At 42.8% G+C, this 25,576-nt stretch overlaps 1 protein-coding gene across 7 annotated transcripts; it reads right to left on the bottom strand.

Annotated features, from left to right (window-relative positions):
• Window positions 1–1,359: 1,359 nt before the first annotated feature.
• Window positions 1,360–21,881, bottom strand: etv1 (ETS variant transcription factor 1). 7 transcript variants are annotated; one of them, XM_010752902.3, is made up of 13 exons: window positions 21,286–21,881; window positions 20,963–21,044; window positions 20,628–20,715; window positions 20,279–20,326; window positions 15,951–16,004; window positions 10,438–10,567; window positions 9,375–9,566; window positions 8,333–8,580; window positions 5,732–5,800; window positions 5,565–5,633; window positions 5,307–5,476; window positions 3,746–3,847; window positions 1,360–2,969 (listed from the first exon to the last, which is right to left on the bottom strand). In XM_010752902.3, the coding sequence occupies exons 1-13, from the start codon at window positions 21,306–21,308 to the stop codon at window positions 2,748–2,750; spliced, it is 1,497 nt and encodes a 498-aa protein (XP_010751204.3). In that variant the 5' UTR covers window positions 21,309–21,881; the 3' UTR covers window positions 1,360–2,747. The 7 variants fall into 7 exon arrangements, with proteins under 7 accessions (XP_010751204.3, XP_010751203.3, XP_019134688.1 ...); XM_010752901.3 differs by having other exon boundaries at window positions 5,732–5,803; window positions 21,286–21,880; XM_019279143.2 differs by having other exon boundaries at window positions 5,732–5,803; window positions 20,963–21,049; window positions 21,286–21,879.
• Window positions 21,882–25,576: the final 3,695 nt, after the last annotated feature.

The following is a 25,576-nucleotide window of genomic DNA, read 5'->3' as shown; positions in this document are numbered from 1 at the left end:
AATATGTTAGTAAGGTGAAATAAAAGATGAATAAAGTAAATATAAAAGTTATTATATTAAGTTTCAGTTGTCTCAGAGTTCAAATCCTTAAAAAATAAATCACACAGGATGTGAACAGCTTCCTCCAAAAAAATGGACCAACCGCGTGTTCTCGGACATTAGAAGTGATTTTAAAAATTAGGGTCCAAACACGCGAGGAGCAAAACTCTCAAATTATACTTTGATTATGTTTGTTACAAGCTTTTCCTGAAGCACTTACAGTGTGTGTACTGTACATTATTTATCCCAATTATTCCCATTTTAGAGGGAGAACCCAAATTAGAAGTGTCGTTCATCATATTAAAAAGGCTCACTGCTGGGGTTTTTTTTCGGGGGTTTCGTACACGTCGGATTAGATGTTGTTAAATATCCTCGGGGAAGCAATCAGGTGTTTAAAGTTAAGGGCAATTCCCCGCGCTACAGACAATCAATAAAAGAAGCCTAAGCGTGGGGACTGTAATGGGGTCGGCTTCGTAACCTGCTCTGACAAATTAAGGCAAGTCGTGTTTTTTCATTACGTACACATCCGTTTTCATTTTTCCCATCAGTGGAACCAATTAAACAATGCTGCCTTAAATTAGTCATTGATTTTCAGCGATAGTGACACTTTACAGAAGGAAATAATAACTTTAAGGGAGTGTTCCTGCTTCTTGTTAAGGACAGGAGCAATTCACCTCCACGAAAAAAAAGTGCTGTCTTAAATTAGCCATTGATTTTTCCTCAGGTGTCACTTTGGTTAAATGCTTTGTGGTTGGGAGATTTCTCTCCAACCTGGAAATTGACAAGAGTCCATAATCTATTAGTGTCCTCACACACACACAGACACATAGACACACACATTTCTTTGGTTTTCACTTACAGCATGTAAATTTATGACCTTTCCGCCAAGAAACAAGCGCCGCATGTTGAATTTGAGTGTGGAAATCACCAAAAAACAAGTGCAACAAAATGTTTTATATGAAGTTTTTATCACAGAGTTCGTGCCTTGAACTCATCCCACCTCACATTTCATCCATTCGCTCCCTCTTTGACCCTCTTTTATTCAAACACAGCAGCCACGGGGGACTTTAATATGTAGAGCCACAAAGAGACGGTCCCCCACACCCACTTAAGAGTCTCCTTCCCGGTTCCCTTCTCATTCGGTCAATCTGTTGCAATCCTCCGGTTTCCCCCACATCGGTGACGGTTAACCACGTAAAACACCCGACAGGCGTCCAGAACTTTTGTTGTTTTTCAGAAGTTTTATTACAGAATTTTTGCTATTGCCGATCCCGTCCCCACAACCACAGACACACACACCTCGACAAACAAAACTCAGACTGACCAGATTCTTCTTTTAATGCTCAAATCGAACAAAGGATTCGAAAGAAAATAAAAAAACAAAAACAAAATAAAAAGTCCAGAGCAGCCACTGCTCTTCTTCTTTTCTCCAGACTAGAAAATACACTTACAATTCGAAGCAGCAACAAAATGTGCATTTACCTGATTATACAATGGAACACTATGTTTGTTATAACATGAATTTTTTTTCCCCATCACATTATAAAACTCTAAATATTTCTTATACCTTTTTTTTTAACCTCCTTTCTTTCTTTTTTTTGTAACAAAAGCAACTTTATCGATGGCAAAGCAGAAAATATACACCTCGTGTTCACCTGGAAACAAAATGTTTGAGTGTTTTTTTTTGTTTTTTATTGTTTAAGCCAATAAAATCACTTCTTTTTTTTATATTTTATTATTAACTGAACACCTGAATGACAAACGAATGACTGCTGCTCTCAGAATACAAAGAAAGAAACAAACAGTTTTACAGTGGATGAGTTATTTTACAGCGGCCTGTCGCTTTATTGATTCAATCCTAAACTCTCGGCCGTTCACAGAAAGCGTTTCCATCCGTCTCATCTTTGCCAACCCGCGTCGTTTTTCTTTTTTTTTTCCAGCCGTCTAGCTCCAGTTTATTTTACGTCTACGTGACGAGATCTACAGTCTGATTGGACGAGAGGAGGGAGGACGAGGAGGTGGTGGTGAGGCAGTTCTCACTGATTTTCTTTTTTTTAATCATCACATTACTTCTTCAGAGTCTATAATCATGTTAAAAGTATCGTTAAAATACCGTACGCCGACGGTATTCACTTAAATGAGCGTGAGAGTACAACAAGGTGAGGGGGCGAGCTAGAGGACGCGATCAAAAAGTGATCGTCCTTTCCGATCATCCTGCTGCAGACGGGTCGCAGGAAGTTTCAGTTCTTGGGGGGGTGGAGTGAGCCGTTTGAGTCCTGTCTCACCACATGCTCCGAATCATACCAACAGAAACAGAAAAAAACGGAAAGATTCCCACGATAATGTACAAACAAAAGCCAGCCACGCAGCGAGCAGAACCACCCCCCCACCCCCGGCAGGTCGACGCTGCACCGCTTCCTGTCCATAAAGTGCACTCTCCGTCCTGCTGTGCGGCTTCGACGTCAGAAAGAGCAAAAAGAAAAACAAAATAAGACGAGGAGGAGGAGGAGGAGGAGGTGTTCACTAGACGGAGAGAGGAAGGGAAGCTCCGCCGCTGCATGTGTGTGTGTGTGTGTTCAGTCTTAATCCCGAATTAGCGGACATGACAGTCTCAGGTGTACGGACGGAGGTGGAGGAGGGGGAGGGTGTAGGTGTGTGTGTGTGTGTGTGTGTGTGTGTGTGTGTGTGGTCGGCCGTCGAGGCTGACGTTAATAGACGTAGCCCTCGCTGTAAGGGTGCGGCTGGCAGTAGGGCCCCTCCTGTACGTAGGCCATGTTTTCGTCAAAGTGTGACAGCGGCACCGTGTCCTCCTCGTTGATCTGCCGCTCCATGTCCGTCTTCAGCACCGGCCGCTGATTGTCGGGAAACGCCATCGAGAACAAGGCCTCGGGGTCGCACACGAACTTGTAGACGTATCTCTCGCCGGCGACCTGGACGGAGACGGGAAATAAACGAGCTTAAAACAAGTACATGACTCATTATCACCCTTTAAATATTAAATATATTTACTGTGAGTGGATAGAAACATTAAATTAAACCCATACTTTACTCTTCATTGGGTAAAAAGGCTGAATATTCATCTGTCAAGGCAACAAATTCATTTTTCAACCTAATTCTTCAACCTAAAAACTTAATATTTATGGATAAATTTGGAGTTTATCTACAAAAAGCTCCAAATCTGAGACAGACACCAACACGATGAAGGTAAAAACATTTGTTGAACATCTCTAAACTTCTTTAATAAAAAATTTAATAAGTTTGCAAAGTCTCCCGTCTAAACTCTGTCTTTAGCTCCACCCCACGTGTTCGTCAACAAAACAGGGATGGGAAAAGTAAAAAAAAAAAGAAGTCATGTTTGGGCGTCGTCACCCAAAACGCACAAAGGAAATGGAGGAGCTGCTCACGGGTGGAGAAAATGTAATAATAATAATTGTGGATGGTGGTGCAGAAAAAGCTGCAGGAACACCTCAGAAAACTGTCGGGGATGTTTTAAAGCCGAGGTCGTGGGACTCTGATCCTCGTCAGGTGCGCCACGTTAGAGGTGCTCCACCTCCTTATGTGAGCTCTGTTGCTCCTCCTCTAACACAGGTGGTGTTAATCAGGCTTTTATTGAGTAAACGAGCTCCAAACTTTTCATCTTATTTCATCTCATGTCACAAAGAACAGATGTTTGTATTTTTTTTATTACTCTAATATTTCTGTTTACCTTTTGCATGATTCCTTTCTCGTAGTAGTAGCGCAACGACCGGCTGAGCTTGTCGTAGTTCATCGCCGGTCGGTTCTTCTGTATCCCCCACCGACGTGCCACCTTCGCGCCGCACACAGACAGACACCACACAGAGACACAGAGTCAGTGAATGCAAACAGGAGGACAGGATGCCAAAATGCAGACGCGTCAAAACACAAACACAAACGCGCCGTCGACCTGATTTCCTGACAAGATGGTGGCGGGCAGCTTGTTAATGTTAAACAAACTTATTAATCCATATTTTTCCTCCTAATAACTGTAATTAGAGTGCGTCCAAGCCTGAGCAGACCTGACCAGGGATGTGTTCATTAGGAGCTTGTCACACACCCAGTGGAGGAGGCAGCAGATGTTACAGCACCTGTCTACCAGACCACCCACCACCCGGCCTCGCAGTCCAAACCCCGCGGCGCTCTCGTCAGCTTCTCCTCTGCAGTTTTACTCTCGTTCCTCTCTTCACTTTCTCTCCTTTCGTTCGTCTTTCTCAGTTTTTTTTCTCCTCCAGAAATATTAAAAAAAAACAAAAAATGTCTCATCTGCCCTCTCGCCGACACGCTACACCTGCCCGGCGGAAAAAAAGCCGGCAGCAGGTAGCGCGACGTTTGTCTGCGGCGCCCCAAAGTGAGCACGTTTGGTCACCTGATGGCATGAATGGGCCCCCCTGTTAGCTGCAGCTGGCCCGTGCCTCCACACACCGTTGGGGCTTGCGTGGACGTCTGCCAGATACCCCTCCATCTCCTCCCTTCTACACTCCCACCCCCGCCTGCGCCCTGCATCCTCCTCCATCCCCCGACAGCGAGAGCAACAGTGACTGAGCCCCACTGTGTGTGATGTGGGCGCGCGCACACAGAACCAGCCTCTGTTTCCATTTCAAAAGGCCCAACCGTCAAACGCGGGCGTTATATTTTTAGGAATATGTCCTGTGAAATATTTAGCGGGGTCAGTCGGGTGGATGTGGTTGACTCGACCACTTGAAGAGCGGAGAACTTCATTCATCCCACTTCAAGCGTCGACCTTTGACATCGTCTTAACACGGAGCTGTGACGCGCTGTAACGCGACAAACTGGAGCTACAGCTGCAGATTATTCCTATCGTCAGTCAACGTGCTGATCTGACGTTTAACTGATGAATCTTTGTCAGAAAACAATGAAAAAATTGCGATCAAAACAAATAGTTCTGTCAGGCCGACGTCTCGAGAGCGTGAAGATATTCAGCGTACGGTGATGTAAAACCGAGAAAAGCGGCAAATTATCACATTTCGGCAGCTCGAAACAGAAGCAGTGTGGCATTTTTCTTCAATTATCATAATCGTTCACGGTTTTCCGTCGAATGACTTACAACACGGCGACAGATTCGAGGATTCAAACATAAATACACGAGCTATACGTGAAACACAAGAATAGTGTGAAAAATAAGAATTAAAACGTCGTTTTTGCTTAGTTAGTTGCATAAAAGATGCTTAAAACATTTTATTTTTTTTAGGTTTTTAAGTTACAAAACGTGAACATCTGTCGCCTCTCACCTCTTCCGGCTCGATCAGTTTGAACTCCATGCCGCGGCCGGTCCAGGCGATGAAGTGGGAGTTGGACGGGTCGTCCAGCAGAGCCACGAGAAACTGCCAGAGCTGCAGCGAGCCTCTGCGCTGGTACGACGGGCCCTCGCGGTACAGGCCCGACTCCTGCTTGATGTCACCTACAGGACACGTAACAGGACCGGGTTACCAACATGACGACGACACAAGAGTCGTTTATTTAAACGCGGCACTCAGAAGTATTCTCACCTTCGACCTTTTCGGGCACGACGCAGGTGTCGTCGTAGAAATGCCTCACCACTTTGTCAAACATACAACCTGCAAAACAAAAAGAAAAAAGAGGAGCGTTTGATACGACATTCAGCAAAAATCCAAAGTGCACCATCACAACATTGACCTGAATCGTCGTCGTGTACCTTCAGTCCTGTTAGTGTGAGCCAGATAGCCGTCTTGCCGTAAGTAGACAGAATGGCAGCTAGGCACTTCTGCTGGAAGCCGGGGCGAGAATGGGAGAGTGGGTGTTAAAGGGCCCGAAGGCAGCATTAAGAACACTATCTGAGTTATCTGAGAGCAGTCAGAGCCTGTTCACTCAACGCACCGCTGGCTCTGATTAAAGAAGACGCCCTGCAGGCAGAGCGGCACCAGCGATGGCTCGCAGCCACGGGGCGAGCTCGCTGCATCACAGCGCTCATACACGCTCCGAGCGTCTCCACTCGGGGGGAAGATTTACAACGCGGCGCTCGTGTGAAAACACGAGCTGACATGATGTAATTTTTGTCACAACGCTCGCACACTTTCACCGATCAGAGCTGACGGCGTTTACACCCAAACTAAACGTTGATTTAAAACTTATTTTCAGGATCTCGCCACGTTAAAGTTTTTTTCTTGTACGACGAGGGCGGGGCTTGTTGTTGTGACGTCACAGCTTCATAAACCAATCAGGGTGGCAGGATTTAGCAACACGTGATCGTGAGGTTGTTTGTTTACGTGGCAGTCGATCAAATCTGATCAAAACGCACCGACGGAGTCCCGATGAAGCGCCAAAGACAGAGGAGGAGAGTAACTAAGTACATTTACTCGAGTTTTTCTGCTACATTTATTTGACGGCTTTAGTTACAGATTCAGATTATACATTTAAAAAAATATAAATCAATTTATCAGTTACGTCGTGTTATTATACATTAAGCTCGTCTGCAGTATTTAAATTAACTCAAATTAGTGCCACGATTAACGCATCGATAATCCGGCAAGATTTATACTTTTACTTTTGGTACTTTAAATGTACTTTGATACCCATGTTGTGTACTTTTACTCAGGTAACGTTTGTATTTTTACACCATGGTATATAATATTTTATATAATATGAGTTTATGGTCTTCTGCTCATCGAACTTTGGCTGATATCGTCACAGTAAACCGGGAGTATCGCGTCTGAGAGATTCTGTATCTGCTTAATAAAATCACGTAACTCTCCCGTTTGCTTTACAGCACCGTCCACATCGACTCATCCATTTAACGGATATGTCAGAACCTCCCACAACACAGACATCGCGGAGATCCAAAACAAAAAAACGTCCAAACAGGTTACAAAGTGAATGTTCAATAAACAGACTGAGGCCCTTCATTTAGGCCCATAAACATTTCTCTGAACTTCATCAAAGTAATGGGCTTGTAGAGGAAATTGCTGCTAATGAAATTACCAGCTCCCCTCCCATCCTTTGCAACAGGCCTGCTCCAGTCGACATGCTCCGCTGTGACTGCTAATAAATTCACCCTGATGCTCCGTCTCAGATGCACAGTGCAGTGCAGGAGTGGACGCAACGCTGGACCGTACTGCAAAATAAAGCTTCTTTATAATCTGACCTGCAGCTTGTGTAACAGGCTGCTCGCACAGACGATCAGAGTTTGACTTTTTGACGTTATTTATTCATTATTTCAGGTATTTATCAGGCAAATATTTGTTTTAATAAACCAGTGATGGTTATTTAAAAGGTTAAAGATGAAACGGTTGATCTTTTGTTACTTTTTTTGGCAGAAATAAGTAAAAATATTTCATAAACGATCATATTTAGCTGCTTTTTCTTTAAATTTAGTAACATGAGCTCAAACTTTTGAATCTTCTGTTCATGTAGATTATTGATATTTCTGCACCGCTTCTCTTCTTCACTGTTTTTCTCGTTATAAATTAAACATCTTTTGGTTCCAGACATGAAATGTGAACTTAAAAACAAATGATCGTCATCTTATATATTACAGATTATAATCTTGAGACATGCTAAAATCTGACAGGTAGCAGTGAGTTAGTGAGTCGTGTGTTGCTGATTCATATTTAAAAGCTACACGCTCGTGAAACTCAAACACGCCGTTTCCTGGCTTTTACCCTGACTGCTGAGCTGCTGTTAGGAAAACAAAGAAAGTCGAACGTAACGGAGACGTGAAAGAGGCCCACAGTGTTTTCCAAGAACTCATCGCCACGGGAAGAGGCTGCTTTTTCTCCCTGACTGGTCACACAGACTCTCCTCCAGCTCCGGCCTCTCCTGGGTCCTCTCTCTCTGTCTCTCTCTCTCTCTCTCTATCTGAGCGCCTTGTGAATGAACCCGGCAGTCCGCCGTATGCTCATTCATGTCCTGATGTAGCCTCGGGCTCTGCAGAGGCCGCAGGCTCATGATTAGGTCCCTTCACTCTCTAAACTGAAGGGAGCGGACGAGCGTGGGAGGGCGGATTTTGGACTGTGACCAGGCATGATCCCCCCCCTCACCCTCCCTCACTTTTCTATTAGAGCACCACAGGAAATGGCGACCGGCACAGACACCCGGCCCAACCAGATCCCCTGCCTTAATAATGGGCAAACTCAATAAACGCCACCCCCGCCTCCCATGTCTTCTCCCATTCCTGAAATGATAACGCTCTGGCAGCCGCTCTGTTGTTTCGTTTCACTTACCAGAGCAGATCAAAGTATCGCGCACACACACACACACACACACACACACACACACACACACACAGTCAGTCTCTCACCTGAGTCGTAGGTGAAGTCTCTGGGCTCCTGTTTGATCATCATGGTGGCGGGGTACGTGTGCGGTAGCGGCGCCCCCATCATGGCCGGGTGCTCGAACAGGGGGTCGGGATACTCCTGCTTGAAGCCTTGAGGAGGGAAGGGGATGTTGGGCTCCGACATCTGCCTGTGGTAGATGGGCCGGCCGTCCCGAGCCATCGTCGGCGGGGAGGGGAACGAGTGGCACGGCTCCGAGAGCTGACGTCGAAATCTGAGGAGGAAAAACATCAGAGGGTTCATCACGAGAGGCAGAAAGTTCACGTCGTCGACTTTGACTTGAGCAGATGATGACAGTGAATACATTCATGACTCTATTTAAACTATCTGACATATAAATCATCAGAATATGTAACAAAATAAAGTAAACTCATGAAATTTTATTAAAAGCGTGGCTGTAACTAACTATGAATCTTGAGAAAATGTATTTCCTGACATCCTTAAATGGGTTATTTGTCTAAAACTACAAAATATTCAAAGAATCTCACATTTAAAAAAAGAGAAATCAAGAGAATATTCCACATTTCTTCTTGAAAAACAACCTTAATTACCTTAAAATGATTATTAAAATAGCTGCTGAGCTTAAAATGCTTAAATGACTTTATTGAACACAAAAAAATCAAGAATAAATTTCCCAAATTATTTAAGCAAAGTCAGCATGAAGAGCAGAACAGAGACGCTTAAATCTCTAAAATGAACAGTCGAATGTCTCAAAGAACTCTCTTTGGTTGATCTGATACAGAAAATCAAATCAGCTGAGTGATGTGTCTGCATGAAGTCATTCAGAGGTTTGTTTCTTAGTACTATGAGCTACGTCTCCTCCCACTGAACATCCACCCAGCCTGATGAGTCTGTACTGTAACTAAAACTCCGATCCACAGCTGTGACCTTATTACAATCTGTTCTGAGTAGTACAACCTCCAGCTAAAAGCCTCACCACATGTAAATGTGATGTAAATGTAAAATAAAAAGAAAGAAAAAGGCCGCAGGGCTGCATGCGTGCAGTACCTGTGGTCCATGGAGTAGGCGTTGTCAGGGAGCGGCTGTGACGACGGCGGTATGTGGGTGTAGGTCCTGTCTGGTTTGGGTGTCGGGGCCGCCGTGGGTGAGGCATGATGGAGCGGGGACACGGGGGTGCTACAGGGGGGCGTCACTGGGCTGGAGGGCTTCATTCCTGCAGGCTGCTTCTGCTCGTAGGCACTGCGGCAAACAAAGAGGACAACATCACCCATGAGCCTCTTGATGCGAGCGCTACGGGGGGTTTGATTCCCTCTGGTCGGACTGAATATGTAAGCTTTGGGTGACGATGGAGCATTTTTGAATGACAGAATTCATCGTTAGGGCTTACTTGTGTTGGAATAAGGCTTTATCCACACACTTGTGCGTCAGATTCTGTGGTTGATAAGCTTTAGGTGTGTTTTTCTTTGTCAAACGACACCTGACACAACGGTAGAGGTTACCCACATCCTGCTTAAACTTGAAGGATACTACAGATACACACAGAAAAAGATATTTGAGAGACCGAGATCGAAGGAAATGACATTTTAATCTGTCGTTTCACTTGAAGTTACCTCGAATTAGCAAACAAATGTTGGATTTAAACTAAATTAAGTTAAATTTGTCCTGTTAGAAATCTCTCGTTTGCCACGCTGACTTTGTTTCAGTATATCACGGAGCGTCACGCCATCTTTTGGCATCGACGCCGTGGAGATTTTGATGTCAAGTAAAGTCCTGCCAAATGTGAGATTTCTATTATATGAAGCCACCAGGTGAGCAGATGAATCACACACACACGATTCACCGCTTACGAAACACAGTCTGCGTACAAGGTCGTTAAAGGAGCTCGCAGGTCAAAGCAAACGAAGACGCCGCAGCTACGTCTGATTTTCAGATACATAAAAAATATAATGTGGAGCTGAACATTTGAAGATGTGAATTATAAAAAACACTCATTACAATAACAACACCAGCTGTTCCTCTAACGTCTTTTTGTGGTGCAAATGTGAAACTGCCGTCTGTCTCTCAGAGGGATGTTTTTATGAGTTCGGTCGGTGTCGTGCGGTGCCCCCACCTGACGCTGTACGGGCACTTCTCTCCATACTGGAGCTTGAAGGACCGTTCCTGACTACAGTTGGAGCTCAGCTCTGAACACGGGCTGTGCAGCTCCCTCTTGATCTTCAGCTGCAGTCCGTGGAAAGCCACTTCACACCCGGGGGGGGGAGAGGAAGAAAAGTCGGAGAGAGAGAAAGAGAGAGAGAGAGAGAAACTGATTTAGTTTAGTGAACGACAACGAGGCAAGTCCACTGTCGAAAAGTAACTTGTTAGGTATGTTTCTGCAGACGTTTACAGCAGGAATATAGGAGAATAAACTGCAGTTCTTTATTTTAGGATTAGCAGCCTAAATTCACACAAAAAACATGAAATAAATACATTTTAGGAAAGATCACTGCCTTAATGTCCCTCTAGTTGATGATCTGACTCTCTGGTATCCACTGTTAGGAGGACAAAGCTGTCCGGACGTGCACCAGGCTTAATTAAGACAGAAGTCCAAGGACTGAGCATCCGTCCACCAACGGATCGGACATTTCGGGTCATCACTTACACAAACAGCTCACTTCAAATCTCATTTGTTGGGCTGTTTTCCTGACAGGGGACTCTGTTAGTGAAATATGACAATCATAAAACTGGGTGTGCGGCGAGCTCCGACAAATGCTCTATCTGCTTTCAGCTGGCTGTCAATACGTTTCCAGACGACGACAACGTGGGCTCATTGATCTGAGAGGAAGGAGGATGGAGGAGGGAGGATGGAGGAGGGAAGGCCTCGCGCTCCTCTCTACCTATGGCCCTCTCTACGGCGAGCCCGGTGCATCTGAGAGGCTGTTAAGTGCCTGATCAGTCCTGATTAACATCCCATCATCTCAAGTCATGATCAACGCTAATCCAATTGGCTGCGCTTCTGACGAAAACCCAGTCAGTCAGAATGAAGCCAAGGCTCTCGGGTTGCCTCGCCAATCGCCGTCTCACCGCGACTGCACACAAAGCAGCGGTGAGAAGAGAGAGAGAGAAGGGAAGGGGGGCCCGGTCGTGGTTGAAGGGGATGATTTTTGACGTTTCGGGCTGAGAGTTTGAAAACAAGAGCGACCAGAAATCATGAATGGAGGGAAGAAATCCATCAACTCCTGCTCCGACTAAAGTACAAACATTTAGACATTCGATGACCCAAAAGAGTCTGTGGTTTGGGGGGAGTGTTTAGTCGGGAAGGTCTCTGAGGCTACGAGGAGCCGAGAGAGGAGGATGGAGGATGTTTTGGGGAGATTTTTCTCACGAGGCTGACTGACAGCTGCCGTACGAGCAGGGGTCGATCTGCCAACACCCCATCTGACGCACAGCAGAGCAGACCCCTAGGGGGGGACGGGGGGCCACACGGGCCCGGCATGACAAAGCTCAGGGGTTGTTCGCAGCCCTCGCTGGGGGCCTGACCTTTCCGGGTCATCGATCGGAGGTCAAAGAGACACTTCCTGAGGGGAGACCTTTTGACGACGCGAGGCATGGCAGGGACTCGTAAGGGCTTACGGAGTCAAAACAATAGCTTAGTTTTGTCTGTTGGGATCACGACCAGTGTCACTTTAATTACAGACGACGATAAACATACATGTATTTCTTTTCCTGAGGGTAGCACGAGAGCTGACTCTTCAGGTTTGGAGCTCACCTGATGCTGAACTACACTTCTGGGTCATATTTACATATAAAATCTATAAGTAACATCCATAACAACAGCCTTGCCTTGCGTGCTGCTGTAGCACAAGGTCCTTGAATTAGAAATGGAAATGTCACAATAGATTTTCGTCAGTGGGGTGCCAAGGTACACAAATCGATAGCGAGGGCATTGCCTCTGACTAAAACAGAGACTTCCTTTTCAGTCCAGAATGTCATGCCCATCACTGCTTGATTGCTCTCATTATCTACATATTGATTAACCAAGATGGTAGGATGTTTAAAAAGAAGAAGCAGTTAGAACAATTACTGGGTCTATTTTGAATGCAAATGTTTTGTTTTGTTTTTTCTGTGCCATTAACTCAAATATTCTGCAATTTTCTTTGGTCTTGTGGACGGATTCGATAGAAATGTTTGTTTTAAGTGGAATAAACATGCAGGGAAAGGTTTATAGTTCATTTATTTTTTTAATTTTACTACAAAGAGTCTTATATTTAAATTTCAGCTGTCATTTCCCTGGCAATCTACTGAGTAACTAATCGAGAAGCTCTTGGCCTCGAACGTTGTATATTCTCAGGTACAAATTGTGTGTTTTGGCAGAACCAGAGCCGACGTTTGGCAGATAATTTTCCAGTCCATTCATAAAAAAAATACAGGTCTTTTGGCAGCAGCGAAAAACCTTCCATTCCATTTTCACCTACTGTAGGTGCTCGCCTTTGCTGTTAAATGATGGAGGCTCTCAGATCTGCCGGTAACGTGTGGCCTCATTTTACACCTCCTCTATCTCTTCGTTCCCTGCTAAGTTATGCTAATGGTAAGCATCTGTGTTGAGAGTTTGAGACAAAGAAAAATTCTCCTTCTCCTCCTCCTTCAGCCCCGAGGACACTTTCGCTCAGCACATGCTTCTTGTGCTGCACGGATGGAGAGTGCAAAGTCGAAAAACTGCCGTAGCTTCTTGAGAGGTGATAAATCTCAGGCCATAAGAATATAAAGTAACACTTTCAAACATGCCTTATCTGATGCAATGTTTAAAGATTTATTTTATTTTTTTATTTCTGCTTCCACCTTTTAGCTTTCAAATGAACACAATAGCAAAACATAAAGAACGTATAACATATATCGTATACGTAAAAATACTTCAAAATTTTATATTTCTGTTACTTTAACTGAATCAGACAAAAAAACACCAGTGTAAAAAAAAATCTATGTATGTTAAATTAAGTAGCAAATAATTAAAAGTAAAGTAAAAGTAGCTAATTCAACAAAACAACAAAAGGATATTAGCGCTAACATTTAGCGCTACTCTTGTTTTTGACTTTTAGTTCCATATTTTTGTATATTTAGATTTAGTTGCCTAAAAATAAGATCATTAAACTTGTGTTAGAATATTTTACGCTGAAAAAAAAAATATTACTGTTGGGACACTAGTTTGTGTTTATTTTGCTAATGCCAGCTAGCTAGCAGAGATGCTAACTGTGCTACTATTTACAGCTAATGCTAGTTAGCTTTACAGTTAGCTTTACAGTAAAAGTTTACAACCGTCAAGTTAACGTTCACGTAAAGAGTGTCAAAATTTAGACGCCATTTGATTTTATTTTGTATCCTCAGGTTAAAAGTAAACCCTCACAAAAATAGGTTGCTAAATTATTATAATTATTCATATAATTTTGGCTGTTATTCTATATTTTTCTTATTGAATTATTAAAGATAAAAAAGCAACAATGCTTCATATAATCTGAAAATACAGCCCCCAAGCACGCCTGTACCGTAAACCGTATACGCGACTTCATAAAACAGCTCTGCATTGTAGTTTTTAGCAAATATATTAAATACAAAAGAGGAGTAGCTGCTGGATACACAATAATACTTGATAGTAAGATTATTTTAATGCTGGTTTTGGTGTTTTCATGGGATTTGTTGATTATAAAAGGAGAAACTACTACATTGCCAGTGGTGCGTATCACCAAAGCTGCTTTGTTGCAGTAATGAGATTTACTACTTGTAATTACTTTCACCCCTAACTCACTGCCCGTCTCTCTCCATCTCCATCCCTTTCCATCTCCACGTCCACCTCTCTCTCTATCTCACCTCCATCTCTCGACTCGGTGAAACCCATATGGGAGAGCTGCCGGCTGGGATGCCTGCTCGTGCGCCCAACCACGGTGCCCTCACCCTCCCGCCATCTGTTAGTGCCTCTCCAGTCTGCTGCAGGTTTGCCAACAGGACAATTCAGATGGTCAGCAGTCTCCTGCCACCGTGGCCACCCACCCTGGCTACCTCTGAAGGACAACGGGACAGTCTCGGTGACCTCTGGTTCTCTACTGTACGCCGAGACTCTCCTCGATCGTGGGTTTTAGGTTACGCTAAATCACACCCAGCGGTCGGGGCTTGTAGTTTAGGAAACTGTTGCGTGTTGTGAACAATGGAAAACTGAGAGGAATGCGGGGCGGGATATTTCAAGGACAAAAAGGTGGATGGGGTTTGATTGTTTTTACACCCTCAAAACTCAGATTTACTTAATCCGAGCTCCAGAAAATGCCTCCAAACAAATAAATCTACTAAAAACAATCAGAAAATCAACAAAATGAAGATATTTAGATTTAAAGTTCAGTTAAGTTTGTAGCATAAAAGCTCAAACTGTATTGGTCTCGTCAGCCTGAGCTCCTCAGGTCTGTTGTTTCAAGGTGTAGGAGGCAAAAAAAAACAAAAACAAAAGGAGAGAAAAAATAGACCCCCCTCTGGTTTTTAATCTAGGAAACCAACAGGAACCAGCTCGAGGATCTCAGGCTGTCATCTGGCTCACAAGGGGTTAAAAGATCTGCGATCCAGACTCATTTCTGTTGAATCAAACCTACAACGTGCTATAAAACCCAAGAGCTCGCCAACGCAAATATCACACGTGACCTTTTTTAATATTTTTCTCTCTTTGTTCTAGTTCACATCTGCAACTTTAGTTTCCAGGTTAAAGGGCGTTGAGGACACGGAGAAGACTTCTTTTTTTTGTTTGGTGCCTTTTTTCTCACAGTTTCATGGGCGTTTTGGCTCATCTGAAAGACATGTGCTCGCTCCGAGTCCCACTGAGCTCCACTCACTCCATTTCTGTCCCCACCTTGGCACCACTTCCTCCAGAAGTGGACCGTGCCAAGTGCACCAGTCACCGGTGTGCAACCACCGTGCACGACCAGGTGAAGTACGACTAACTAAACCGCATTACCTCGAGTGTAAAATCAGCTCGGGTTAAGCGATTTCATTCGTCTCTTAGGGAGTATTCTTAGAAGAACTCTGAAGAGGATAAATGTGGTATTTACTAATATTACACCGACTGATTTAGAAATTCGAAACCACACTGCACGGCAAAAAGGGTCACCTGGTCGCATTTATTAAAGATTTTTTATTTAAATCATCAAGTTGACAGCAGTTTTTAAAAATATCACCTATCACAATATTTTGATGTTTATGCAAATAAATCACAGCGCAATAATATCTCAGTGGTGGTGAGAGGTACAAGAGCAACAGAGGGAGAGAGAGAGACAGATGTAGACAGACACAGAGAGGGTGAGAGGAGAGAGTGAGACACCCCCACCTACCTCCACCACCTCCACCAGTCCCACGCACCTGTCTGCAGAGCCGTAAGACTGTTGCAGCTCTCCAGAGAGCACTTGTGCGAGCAAAAGGTGAGGGAGGCGAGGATACTGAGAGACACGGAAAAACACACACTCTCTCCCCGAGTACAAACACGCCAGTCGAGACAAGAAAAAAAACCACACCACAGATGTTGACACACACCCAAACAGCAGCACTAACGTGTGCACAAACACACACACACACACAGATAGAGAAAGAAAAAGAGAGAGGTGGTGTCTTACTCACAGTTTTCAGTCTGGAAGTCTGGAACGAACTGCTCGTCATTGTCGGGAACTTGAGCTAAAGACAGAAGAAGAAGAAGAAGAAGAAAGGGGATGATTGTTTCTGATGCTGATGGACAACGCAGCATTGATCACAGCTCTCTACCCTCCTCTGGCAAACAGTCTCCAGGGATATTAGGTCGTCCTATCCCGAGCAGTGTTTGCCTCTGTTGTCGGTTTTTAAAAAGCACACAGCTGCGAAAAATATGTTTTACAGGAAATCAGGGCAAGAGCTACTTTGTTTGTCTTCAGTGCCTGTGATTGTTTTTAAAAAATAAAATAAAAATCAGCCTCGAGGTCGTGACCAAAAATACCAGATGACCACATCAAGTCTTTTTATTTTATTTAAACAAATATACAAGATTATTTTGTCCTTAAAACAAATCACGACGTCCCTTTAGTCACCGTTCTGCAGCTGTTACATATTTCTCAGCACGTGAAAATCGTCCAGCTGTATCGGAAAAATTGCACTTTGAAAGATTTCCCATCGATGTTTGGCTTAGGATTAAATTAAAATAACAATTATTGTGTCCTGTGCCAACATACAGACGCTTATGTCTCAAACAGTTTTTTAATTTTTATTTAAAAGCTTAAAAACTAATTTATTGCATGCTTTAAAATCACAAATCAATGCACCAAAATAACCTTGAAACGTTCCGAGCGATTTGTTTTGAAGTGGTACAGTGGAGCAACGTTTGCCAGCCTGCGAGGGAGATAATATTTTTGCTATAGGTGACCGTCTACCTCCTAATTCCACTTCCTGAGGTCGCCTTGTCCATTGACTGCTCCGCAGCCTTCGGCTCGTGCTCCTTGCCAGCAGCCAAACACCCATTGTTAACAGTATCTAATTGGCTTCCTCCCTACTGGTGAATCCACCTGTACCTACCGAGTCAGGTCTGTTCCAAAACCTTCCCCAATGCTTCACCTGCGCCTCCAACGCCCCTGCACTCGGGCTAATGCTAAAATAATGAAGCCTGCTCCGCTCTCCGGCTCCAATTAAGCATGTACATATTTATATCACACGTATTTACACTCGGTGACAGTTCTCCGCGTCCCTCAAGTTTTCCTCCAACTCTCTCCGGCAAACGGAAAAAAAATAAAATAAAACAGATTTTAAATGTGTCATTAGCACGTCTATTTATACACACAATGAGGTTGGTCCTCATTATCACAGCATCCGTAACATGTCTCGACATGAGTCCTGAGATCTTCAACGAAATCACTGATTTTCCATTTTTGTCACTTTTGATATGATCGGGGAGGTTTTTTTTTTTCCTCTTCAGAGGTGTGAATTGAGGGAGAGTAAACCATCACAGATCAGGAGCAGAAATTGCTGCATATTATTTCAACAATGTCACGCAGGTGAAGAGGCGAATCAAACAAAAGAGGCAGTAAATGAGTTCAGCTCAGATTCTTCTGATAATCTGTTAAAACAGATGTAAAGATGTAATAGATTACACTCAAATCTTCTAAAAGCTGCGACACTTTAATCATATTTTTGAGATCTGGCAAACCGACACGACGCCCGAACAAAAGGTGGAAAGAAAACAGCTCTCGTCTTCTGAATTACAACACAAACAAACTCCCAGAAAACTTCAGAGAGAAACCTAAAAAAAAAAAAGGGGGGGGACGAAGATGAGAGGAAGAGGAGAGACGAGAAACAAAAACATAAAGAGAGGAGAGAGAGGAAGAAGAAGAAGAAGGCAGCAGTGTGTGTCTCTGTGTCCAAAAAGGAAGTACAGGATGGATGAGTCACCGGCCTCAGTCTGTGAATGAGACAGCTTATCCCCTGCAACAAACTCCTGGGGAGAACGGCAGAGCTGGAAATCTGCCGCCATTCACAAAACAAAACAAAAAAAAAAAGAGAAAGAGTGAGAGAGAGAGAGAGAGAAGGACAGAAAGGGCAAAACGGAGTGAAGATGACAAAGTTGTAAAGGTTGTAACCACGAGGCCTGTCAGAGTTTGAAACAAACTCAACACTCGGCTTGAAAGTGAAATTCACAAACAAATCAAATCTGGAAAGATTCAGACTTTTCCTCGCAGGAAAAATACTTTAAAAAAGTCTAAAAAAAAAAAGAGAAAGAAAAAAAAAGGTGGAAGGGCGGAGGTGGTTCGTGGGTGTCAAACGTACGCCTGTCAGCTGACGGACCACCTCGACCTCTCGGGGTCTCGGAGTCGGAAATTCAGTCTGTCCTCTCGTAATTCGTCGTCTTGTTCCAATTACCTGAACTAATAAATCTTAGAAAATTGTGGGGGTGGGTGGATGGGGGGGAGGTATTCCTTTTCATCTTAATGGACAGGAAGTCATTCATTAAATCTACAATCTTGAAGCGTACATCATCACATTGATCCACGACAGGCAGAACTGTAATCCTTAACGGTAATACCTCTTATCATCCGCCGGCCGCTCGCCGTCTTTCTTTCCTCACTTTGGATACTGAAATATTAAAATCGTGTCTTATTCTTTTTCTTACACGCCCCGCGGTGCGCGCCCAGCCGCCACCTCATAATCTAAACCGCTGCTCAGGAGTCGGCTCGACTAACTCCAATATCTGTTTCAAAGCATACTTTTCATTTTTTAAAAGCTTCCCGATCGCACTGCGAGCATTTTTTTTTCCTCTCTTTCTCCAAATGTGTTAAAGAATAGATGGAGCTTATGAATCATTGAGAGTCTCATCCACCTGTGTGAGGCTAAAAAATATTCCAGGGGACGTGTTACGACTCAATCCTTATTTAAAAAAAAAAAAAAGTATTAAAGTCGATTCAATTATACTTTGCACTTGAGATTTCTACTTTATAACTAGATTTATGCCTCAGCGCACACTTATATTGTCAAATAGATATTTAAAAAAGGGACATTTGGGCATTTTAATGCTGCAATTATGTATTAGAAATGTCGAATTTGAACTATATCACACAAATAAAACAATATACAATGTAGAATTTTGTCTTTTTACAGTAAAAATCTGTATTTTTCCATCAGTTCTAATTATCAAAATTTTTATTAAAAGGACTAAAAATAACCTTAAAAGTAATTAAACACATTAAAACAGATTTTTCTTTTTTTTTAACTTGAGCTTAAAAATGAATTTTTATGAAGTTTTAACATGAAATAATTCAGTTTTTCTGTTCTTACAACATTGCAGATACAGATATTTTCACAGCACAGTTTTTTGCAGAGAAAATACTCAAATTTGTTGAACTTCATAAATTTTAACACGTGCAAAAACTAGTACAAATCAGCATTTTCGAGCTTTCACACAACTTTACACTCAATCTGGAGCACAGACCACTTCTAATAACTCTGTAAATGTTCCACTTCTCACTGTGCTGAGATAGAAACTTTCAGATTACATGCAGCATTCAAAGCAGGTTCACCTCTCACCAAAAAGTGGAACACATGCACATGCACGTATAATAATAAAAAATAACACGGCAGAGTTTTTAAAAAAAATAAATAAAAGAATATTCACCACTAACCAAAACTTCGGTGCTGCAGACACGGTGGAAAGAGGACACTCGCGCTTAAATCCTGAAGCATCACGTCTCAGTTAGACCACAATGAGCAAGTCTTGCCATTAGAGGAAAAAATATATTTAAAAAAAAAAAAGAAGCGAAGAAACGGACGAATGTTTCGCTTTGACTGATTCAGCTCGTTTGGAAATCTGCGATTTAAAAAAAACAAAAGCAAAAAAGGAAAAATTATAGATCCATCCTCTATCTCTCTCTGTGTTTTTTTTTTCTTTTTTTGCAGCCGAGAAATGAAATTGAAGAAGACAAGGTGATGGTACAGCTGGAGAAGATAGAGAGGTGTGCTGAGAGGGAGGCAAAGAGAGAGAGAGAGAGAGGGAGGAGGAGAGAGAGGGAGGAGAGAGAGAGAGAGAGAGAGCTGGTAGGCTACAGCAGAGCTCTGGTGGAGGTGGAGGTGGAGGTGGTGGCGGTGGCTGGCGTGCAGCGCGTTAGCTCCTGCCAAAAGCAGAAGAGACAGTGAGCGTCGGAGAGCCTTCTCCTGGTAATTTGTGATGACACTCTCTGGGTAGAGCCTCCTCGGTCTCCCTCAAGACCCCTCGCTCACAGTCTCTAATGTATGCATGACACACAAGGTGCCTCTTCCACACAGGCTTTTAATTGGACTGCGACGCTAGGCAAGTAACTCCAGGCAGCTTTTTTCCTCTCTCTCTCTCTCTCTCTGTCTCTCTCTCTTCCCCCCACACTCTCACTCACAACCTATCCATTTTTACCCATCTCTGCCTCCTTTTTTTTTCTCCTCTCTCCCAGATTTGAAACACTCACCTTCTGCCAGCCAAGTCTCCTGCAGCTGACTGAGGTCCTGGAAGAGCTCTGGATAGATAGAGACAGAGAGAGAGAACAAGGCTTTTTATAAAAGCCCTGGAGACGCATCAGAAACAACTGACTTCATTATGATATGCCCGTTAAAGCCAGTGGAGCTCGGCGGGCTAACAAGTCAATTTGTGTGCGCGTCTGACCGCTGACAGGAGGCTTGTGAGCATCATCACAAGGCCGCTGTGTTGTAATTGAGATTCTGTATAGTTAGCGGCACAGGTGGCCGCCGAGCCAATTGAATTTTGCTAAATGTTTAGGAGCCGTGAAATTAACTTCTCCCCCTCCTCCTCCTCTTTACCTTCGGTGTCCAAAGCCAGGTTGGACTTAATGAATTTTCTCTTTCTGTCATGTGCCGGCCTCGGGCAGCTCGTCTTGTCTTGCAGCTTCTGCAAAGACACAGAGAGAGAGAGAGAGAAACAAATCAATTCAATGCTGGATCAGTGATTCACATGTGCAGCCTGAGCCTGTGTTTGACTCATTAACAAGTTGTAGCATGGTGCACACTGTGTATTCAATGACGCTTTAAATGGTCCCCGAGGGGAGACATGGCAGCAGCAGCAGAGGCATATTTAACAACAATAAAAAAGACATTAAATATGATGTTATGTGAAGTTTTCTCGCTCAGTCACTCACTTTAGAGTTACAGTAAGGCACTTGCTGGTCGGGAAATCCATCCATCGTGCGCCGCCGAGCGATCTGCAAAAAGTGTCCTGTCCTGTCCCGGCCAAAAAAGCAGAGCCACAAAAGCCAGTTTTATTCATTCATGTATACTTCAGGAGCCCGTGCCTGATTTGAGACCCGAAAAATGACCCGACAACACCTCCAAGTTAAGTTGACAATCGTGCAAATTTCGTGCGTAAACGCGGAGAGGAGCGAGCCGAGCCGAGCTGAGCTGAGCCGAGCTGGAGGCTGCTGCAGCGAAATGTGCAATAAACTTATGAAGTGTGTGCAGTTACCTAGCGACCTCGCTTTTTTTCATCCGCTTGTAGAGTGGCACGGAGCGGCTGCAGGATCTCCACACAGTCCCCCGGCTTGCTGCTCGACGCGTCTTTTACCCCGCTCGCTGTGTCGCTTCCTAGCGGCGGCTTGGCATCGCCTCCCCGGGGCCTCCCATGGAAACAAGCCGCACTGCCGCTTCCTATTGGTTGTCAATGTCTTTCACCGGATCAGATTGCTGGCAGTCAATCACGCACGGCTGCAAACCAGGCAGTGAAGCACCGCGCAGAGATCAATGGTGACGTTCAAGCGCCATGCGCAAAAAGTTTGGACTTTTGGGAAAATATGCAAGAAAGTTGTGCATTATTTTTTAATGCTTTAATAAAAAGAAAAAAGTTAAACACACACATGCAAACTGCACCTGCACACTCCCTCCCCTCACACACACACACACACAGTGTGTACACACAAACACACTCCTCTCCCGGTCAAGTTTGTGTCCATGGTAACTGTGTTTTGAAGAGCCTCCAGAGAGGCTGGCTGAAGCGCCAGCTCTTCCCCTCTCCTGTAAGGGATACATTGTTGGGGAGTGCTGAAATCACTGACCTGGAAGTAAAGAACAGGTCACCAGGCGAAACTGAGGACAGCTTCCAAAAAAAAAGAAAACACCAAACATGCTAAATAAAAGAGTAAAGTTGTAACCTGATTTACAACCGTGCAAGGAGGCTAAAACAACCAAAAAACAGAGTACAGCCACAGTTTGTTGTTTGTTATAATATAGAAAGTTTTAAATATAAAACTGAAAAACACAAAACTGCAGCCGTTTAAGCTGCATTGAACTTGTATAGCTAAAAGTGATATTAAAAAAGCAATATTTAAAACAGATTATTATACTTGGCTACAATGGCTTAAAAATAAATTATGGTAAAATATTATTTCACTATTAAAGTTACAAGTTACCTAGTTAGTTAATTTTAAAGGTCAGCTAAGCTAACGTAACGATAGGAGCTTGCCACTAATGTTTGTGATTGTTTCTTTAAGTGATATTTAAAACAGATTATTATACTTGGCTACAATGACTTAAAAATAAATTATGGTAAAATATTGTTATTTCACTATTAAAATTACAAATTAGCCAGTTAGTTAATTTGAAATGTCATTTAAGCTAACGTAGGCTGGAGCTTGACAGCAATTTTTGCTTATTAAAATTGTTCAGCAGCATAATATAATATTTAACATTTAACACTGGGTTCAAATACATACATTAAATTAAATTTGACTTAATATTATTGTTAAAGTTGCAAATGCAATTGTTAATGTTACACGTCAGTTAAGCTATTGTAGGTTGGAGATTGCCACCAATATTTTTTTTATTGTTTCCTAAACGGCTATTAAAACTGTCCAGCAAGAGATTATTATATTTGGCTACAATGACCTAAAAATAAATTATGGTAAATATTGTTATTTTTACTATTAAAGTTGCAAATTAGCCAGTTAGTTATTATGTAAAGTCAGTTAAGCTAACGTAAGTGGAGCTGACAGCAATTTTTGCTTATAAAATTGTTCAGCAGCATAATATGTATTTAATATTTAACACTGGGTTCAAATACATACATAAATTAAATTTGACTTTATATTAATGTTAAAGTTAGGCCTAATATACAGTATTTTAAAACTATCTCATTTAAAAAGTGAGCTAGCTAACGTAGTTTGGAGATATAATTAAAATTTATTTAACTGGACTGTTGGCCTTTGTTATTTCTGTGAGTTTATAGTTTATGTGTGTCAGCAGTCTTCCAGTGAACAAAGATAGACAGAGGCCAGTTAATGACAGCAGTACAGAGTATAAGGTCATTTTTTTGTGACGGACTGCTATTATTATGTTTTTATCCACAAGATTCTTATGGCAAGTCTTTGTATAAAAGGATTATATATAAACGTGTGTTTGTACAGGACAACAATCAACAAAGATTACCCTGCACTGATACACGACAGATCTGGGATAAACCCTGAAAAAGAACTTTACCATTGCATTAAACACTTGACTGAAAGACGGACATATCGGAAGTCAGCAGTGGTCACGCTGATGCCATCTTGGATCCAGGCAGGGTTCCATTACCAGGCAGGTGAAGTGGATGTGAAGTGAAGTACTGTGTCAGGCCTGCTGAACCCTCCCCGAGGGCCCAGAAACACAGTTCAAGTGCAAGTGTCCACCCATCTACACCGGGGAAATGGAGTAAACTAAGTGCCACTCCAAACAATAAGATCTTGCTGGTTCTTCTTCTTTTTTCTTTTTTTTACGTTTTTTTGACATTCTGGTCATTTTCCATCACTAAAACTGAACCATGAAAGAGAGGTACTGACGAAGACGTCATATACCAGCCAATACAGCACAAGATGTCCTAACGTATACAGTGGTCTCTCGTTTATCGCGGGGAAATCCGCAAAGTGAGTTTTACAATATTTACAATTATTATTACATGTTTTAAGGCCGGAACCCTTAACCACACTTTTATACACCTTTTTACACGCATGTTGTACAGTACTCTCCCTTAAACAGGACGCAGAACACAATGCACGTTCATACTGTACAGTACGCTATAAAAAAAAAAAAGCATGCAAAATTACACAAAAAAATCTGCGAAACAGCGAGTCCGCAAAAGTGAACCGCGATATAGCGAGGGTGACTGTATTGAGGACACACCCGTATTACATCTACCCATCGGTATCAGGTCACGTAGTGCAAAGAGCGACAGAGTTGGCACCCATTGGTGGGGTTGATGGATGGGTCATACAAACACCATGTACCACGTGAAGCAGAAATCACAGTAATGCCGATGATCCACATCTTTGCCGTTTTTTAGATTAGCGGAGGCGGACTGCCAAGATTTTGAGCTTGAAAACGGTTCAAACCTTCGGAAGACATCACACTCCATTAACCCAAACCATGATCTTCCCTTGCAACCAAGGAAACTGCAACTGTTTAACTACATTAATCGTGTTAAAAAGGCATCTCATACATCCGGCAAAGGGTACCCTGTACGTATGTAGAAGGCACTGAGGAGCATAGTCCAAAAACAGTTGAGTATTTTTTTCAATTATTAATATAGAGTCATATTTCTTCACTATAATGTCTGTTAGGAGGTCAAAGAAAACCAGAACACACTGTGTCAAACACAAAAGCTTTTTTTTATTATTATTATTCATTATCACTTTTCTCAGTCAACATGGCAGGCATAATTGTTTTAGCAGAACAACATGGTGTGAGTCTAGAGTGAAGCGGTAAAGCGGAAAAAAATAAATAATACTGTGTACAAAAATACGACCTCACTGTACAAACGCTGCAAAGTACAAAGCAAAGAGAGAGTTTGGAGAGACTCATCAGACCTCCCAGTCTCCTCTGGGTTATGGCACTTTTAAAGACTGAAACAGTCGAGCCTAAAATTCTTCACAGAAAAGGAGCAGGAGTGCAATTCTGTTAAAAACCAACACGTTTATCAGGTGGTGTGTCACACGGTAGGTCGGTAACAAATCTCAGAGTATTTGAAGTGTGTATTTATCTGAGACTGTGTCAGATAAATACTATTAAATACAGAAATATACTGATTCAGTACATACCATCCAGAATAATGTCATTTATCTATATAAGGGGACTCTTACAAGTCAATAGTTTGGACACATTCATTAATTTCTACATTGTCGATTAACACAGAAGATGTTAAAACCATGAAATAACATGTATCTCATACACAGCTCCATGCACTGATACTGAATATCTCCTAATCAGCTTTATGAGTTGTGTGACTTGTTCTTGTTAATTAGTAGAATTTCTTGTTGTCTTAATAAGTTTGAGACGATCAGTTGTGCTGTTCAGAGGCAGGGTTGGAATACAGTAAACAGCTCTATCCAACAACTGTAGGACAAGAATAATTTCTTAAGACATGAAGCTCAGTCAGCAGAAATATCAAGAATTTCAATGTATTCTCAAACGCTACGGTGAAACCCACAAGGACTACCCCAGAAAAAGGTCGGACCAAGTTACTTTCTGCTGCAGAGGATGAGTTCATTACAGTTATCAGCCTTTGAAATCACCAATTAACAGAGCCGCAGATTAGAGCCCGCATTAATGCTTCACAGAGTTCAAGTGCAAACACATCTTAATGTCAACTGTTCAGAAAATACTGCGTGAATCAGGCCTTCATGATCAAAATAGGTGGATGCTGTCTACATGTGGGGTTCCCACCGTAAAGCACAGAGCGGGAGGTGTGGTGGTGTGGAAGTGCTTTGCTGGTGACACTGTTGGCGATTTTT

Source organism: Larimichthys crocea, chromosome XIII, assembly GCF_000972845.2.
Source record: "Larimichthys crocea isolate SSNF chromosome XIII, L_crocea_2.0, whole genome shotgun sequence".
Taxonomy (NCBI): Eukaryota; Metazoa; Chordata; class Actinopteri; family Sciaenidae; genus Larimichthys; species Larimichthys crocea.
The sequence above is the reverse complement of the archived record's forward strand: the minus strand, read 5'-3'. Positions and strand labels throughout refer to the sequence as shown.

Coding starts and splice junctions, on each gene's coding strand:
- etv1 (XM_010752901.3), bottom strand. CDS start 21,308: ATGAAAAAAAGCGAGGTCGCTAG. Junction 5,804..8,332: donor AGACTTCACCTACGACTCAG/GTGAGAGACTGA, acceptor CCCGGCTTCCAG/CAGAAGTGCCTAGCTGCCAT. Junction 2,970..3,745: donor AGAAAGGAATCATGCAAAAG/GTAAACAGAAAT, acceptor GTCTCCGTCCAG/GTCGCCGGCGAGAGATACGT.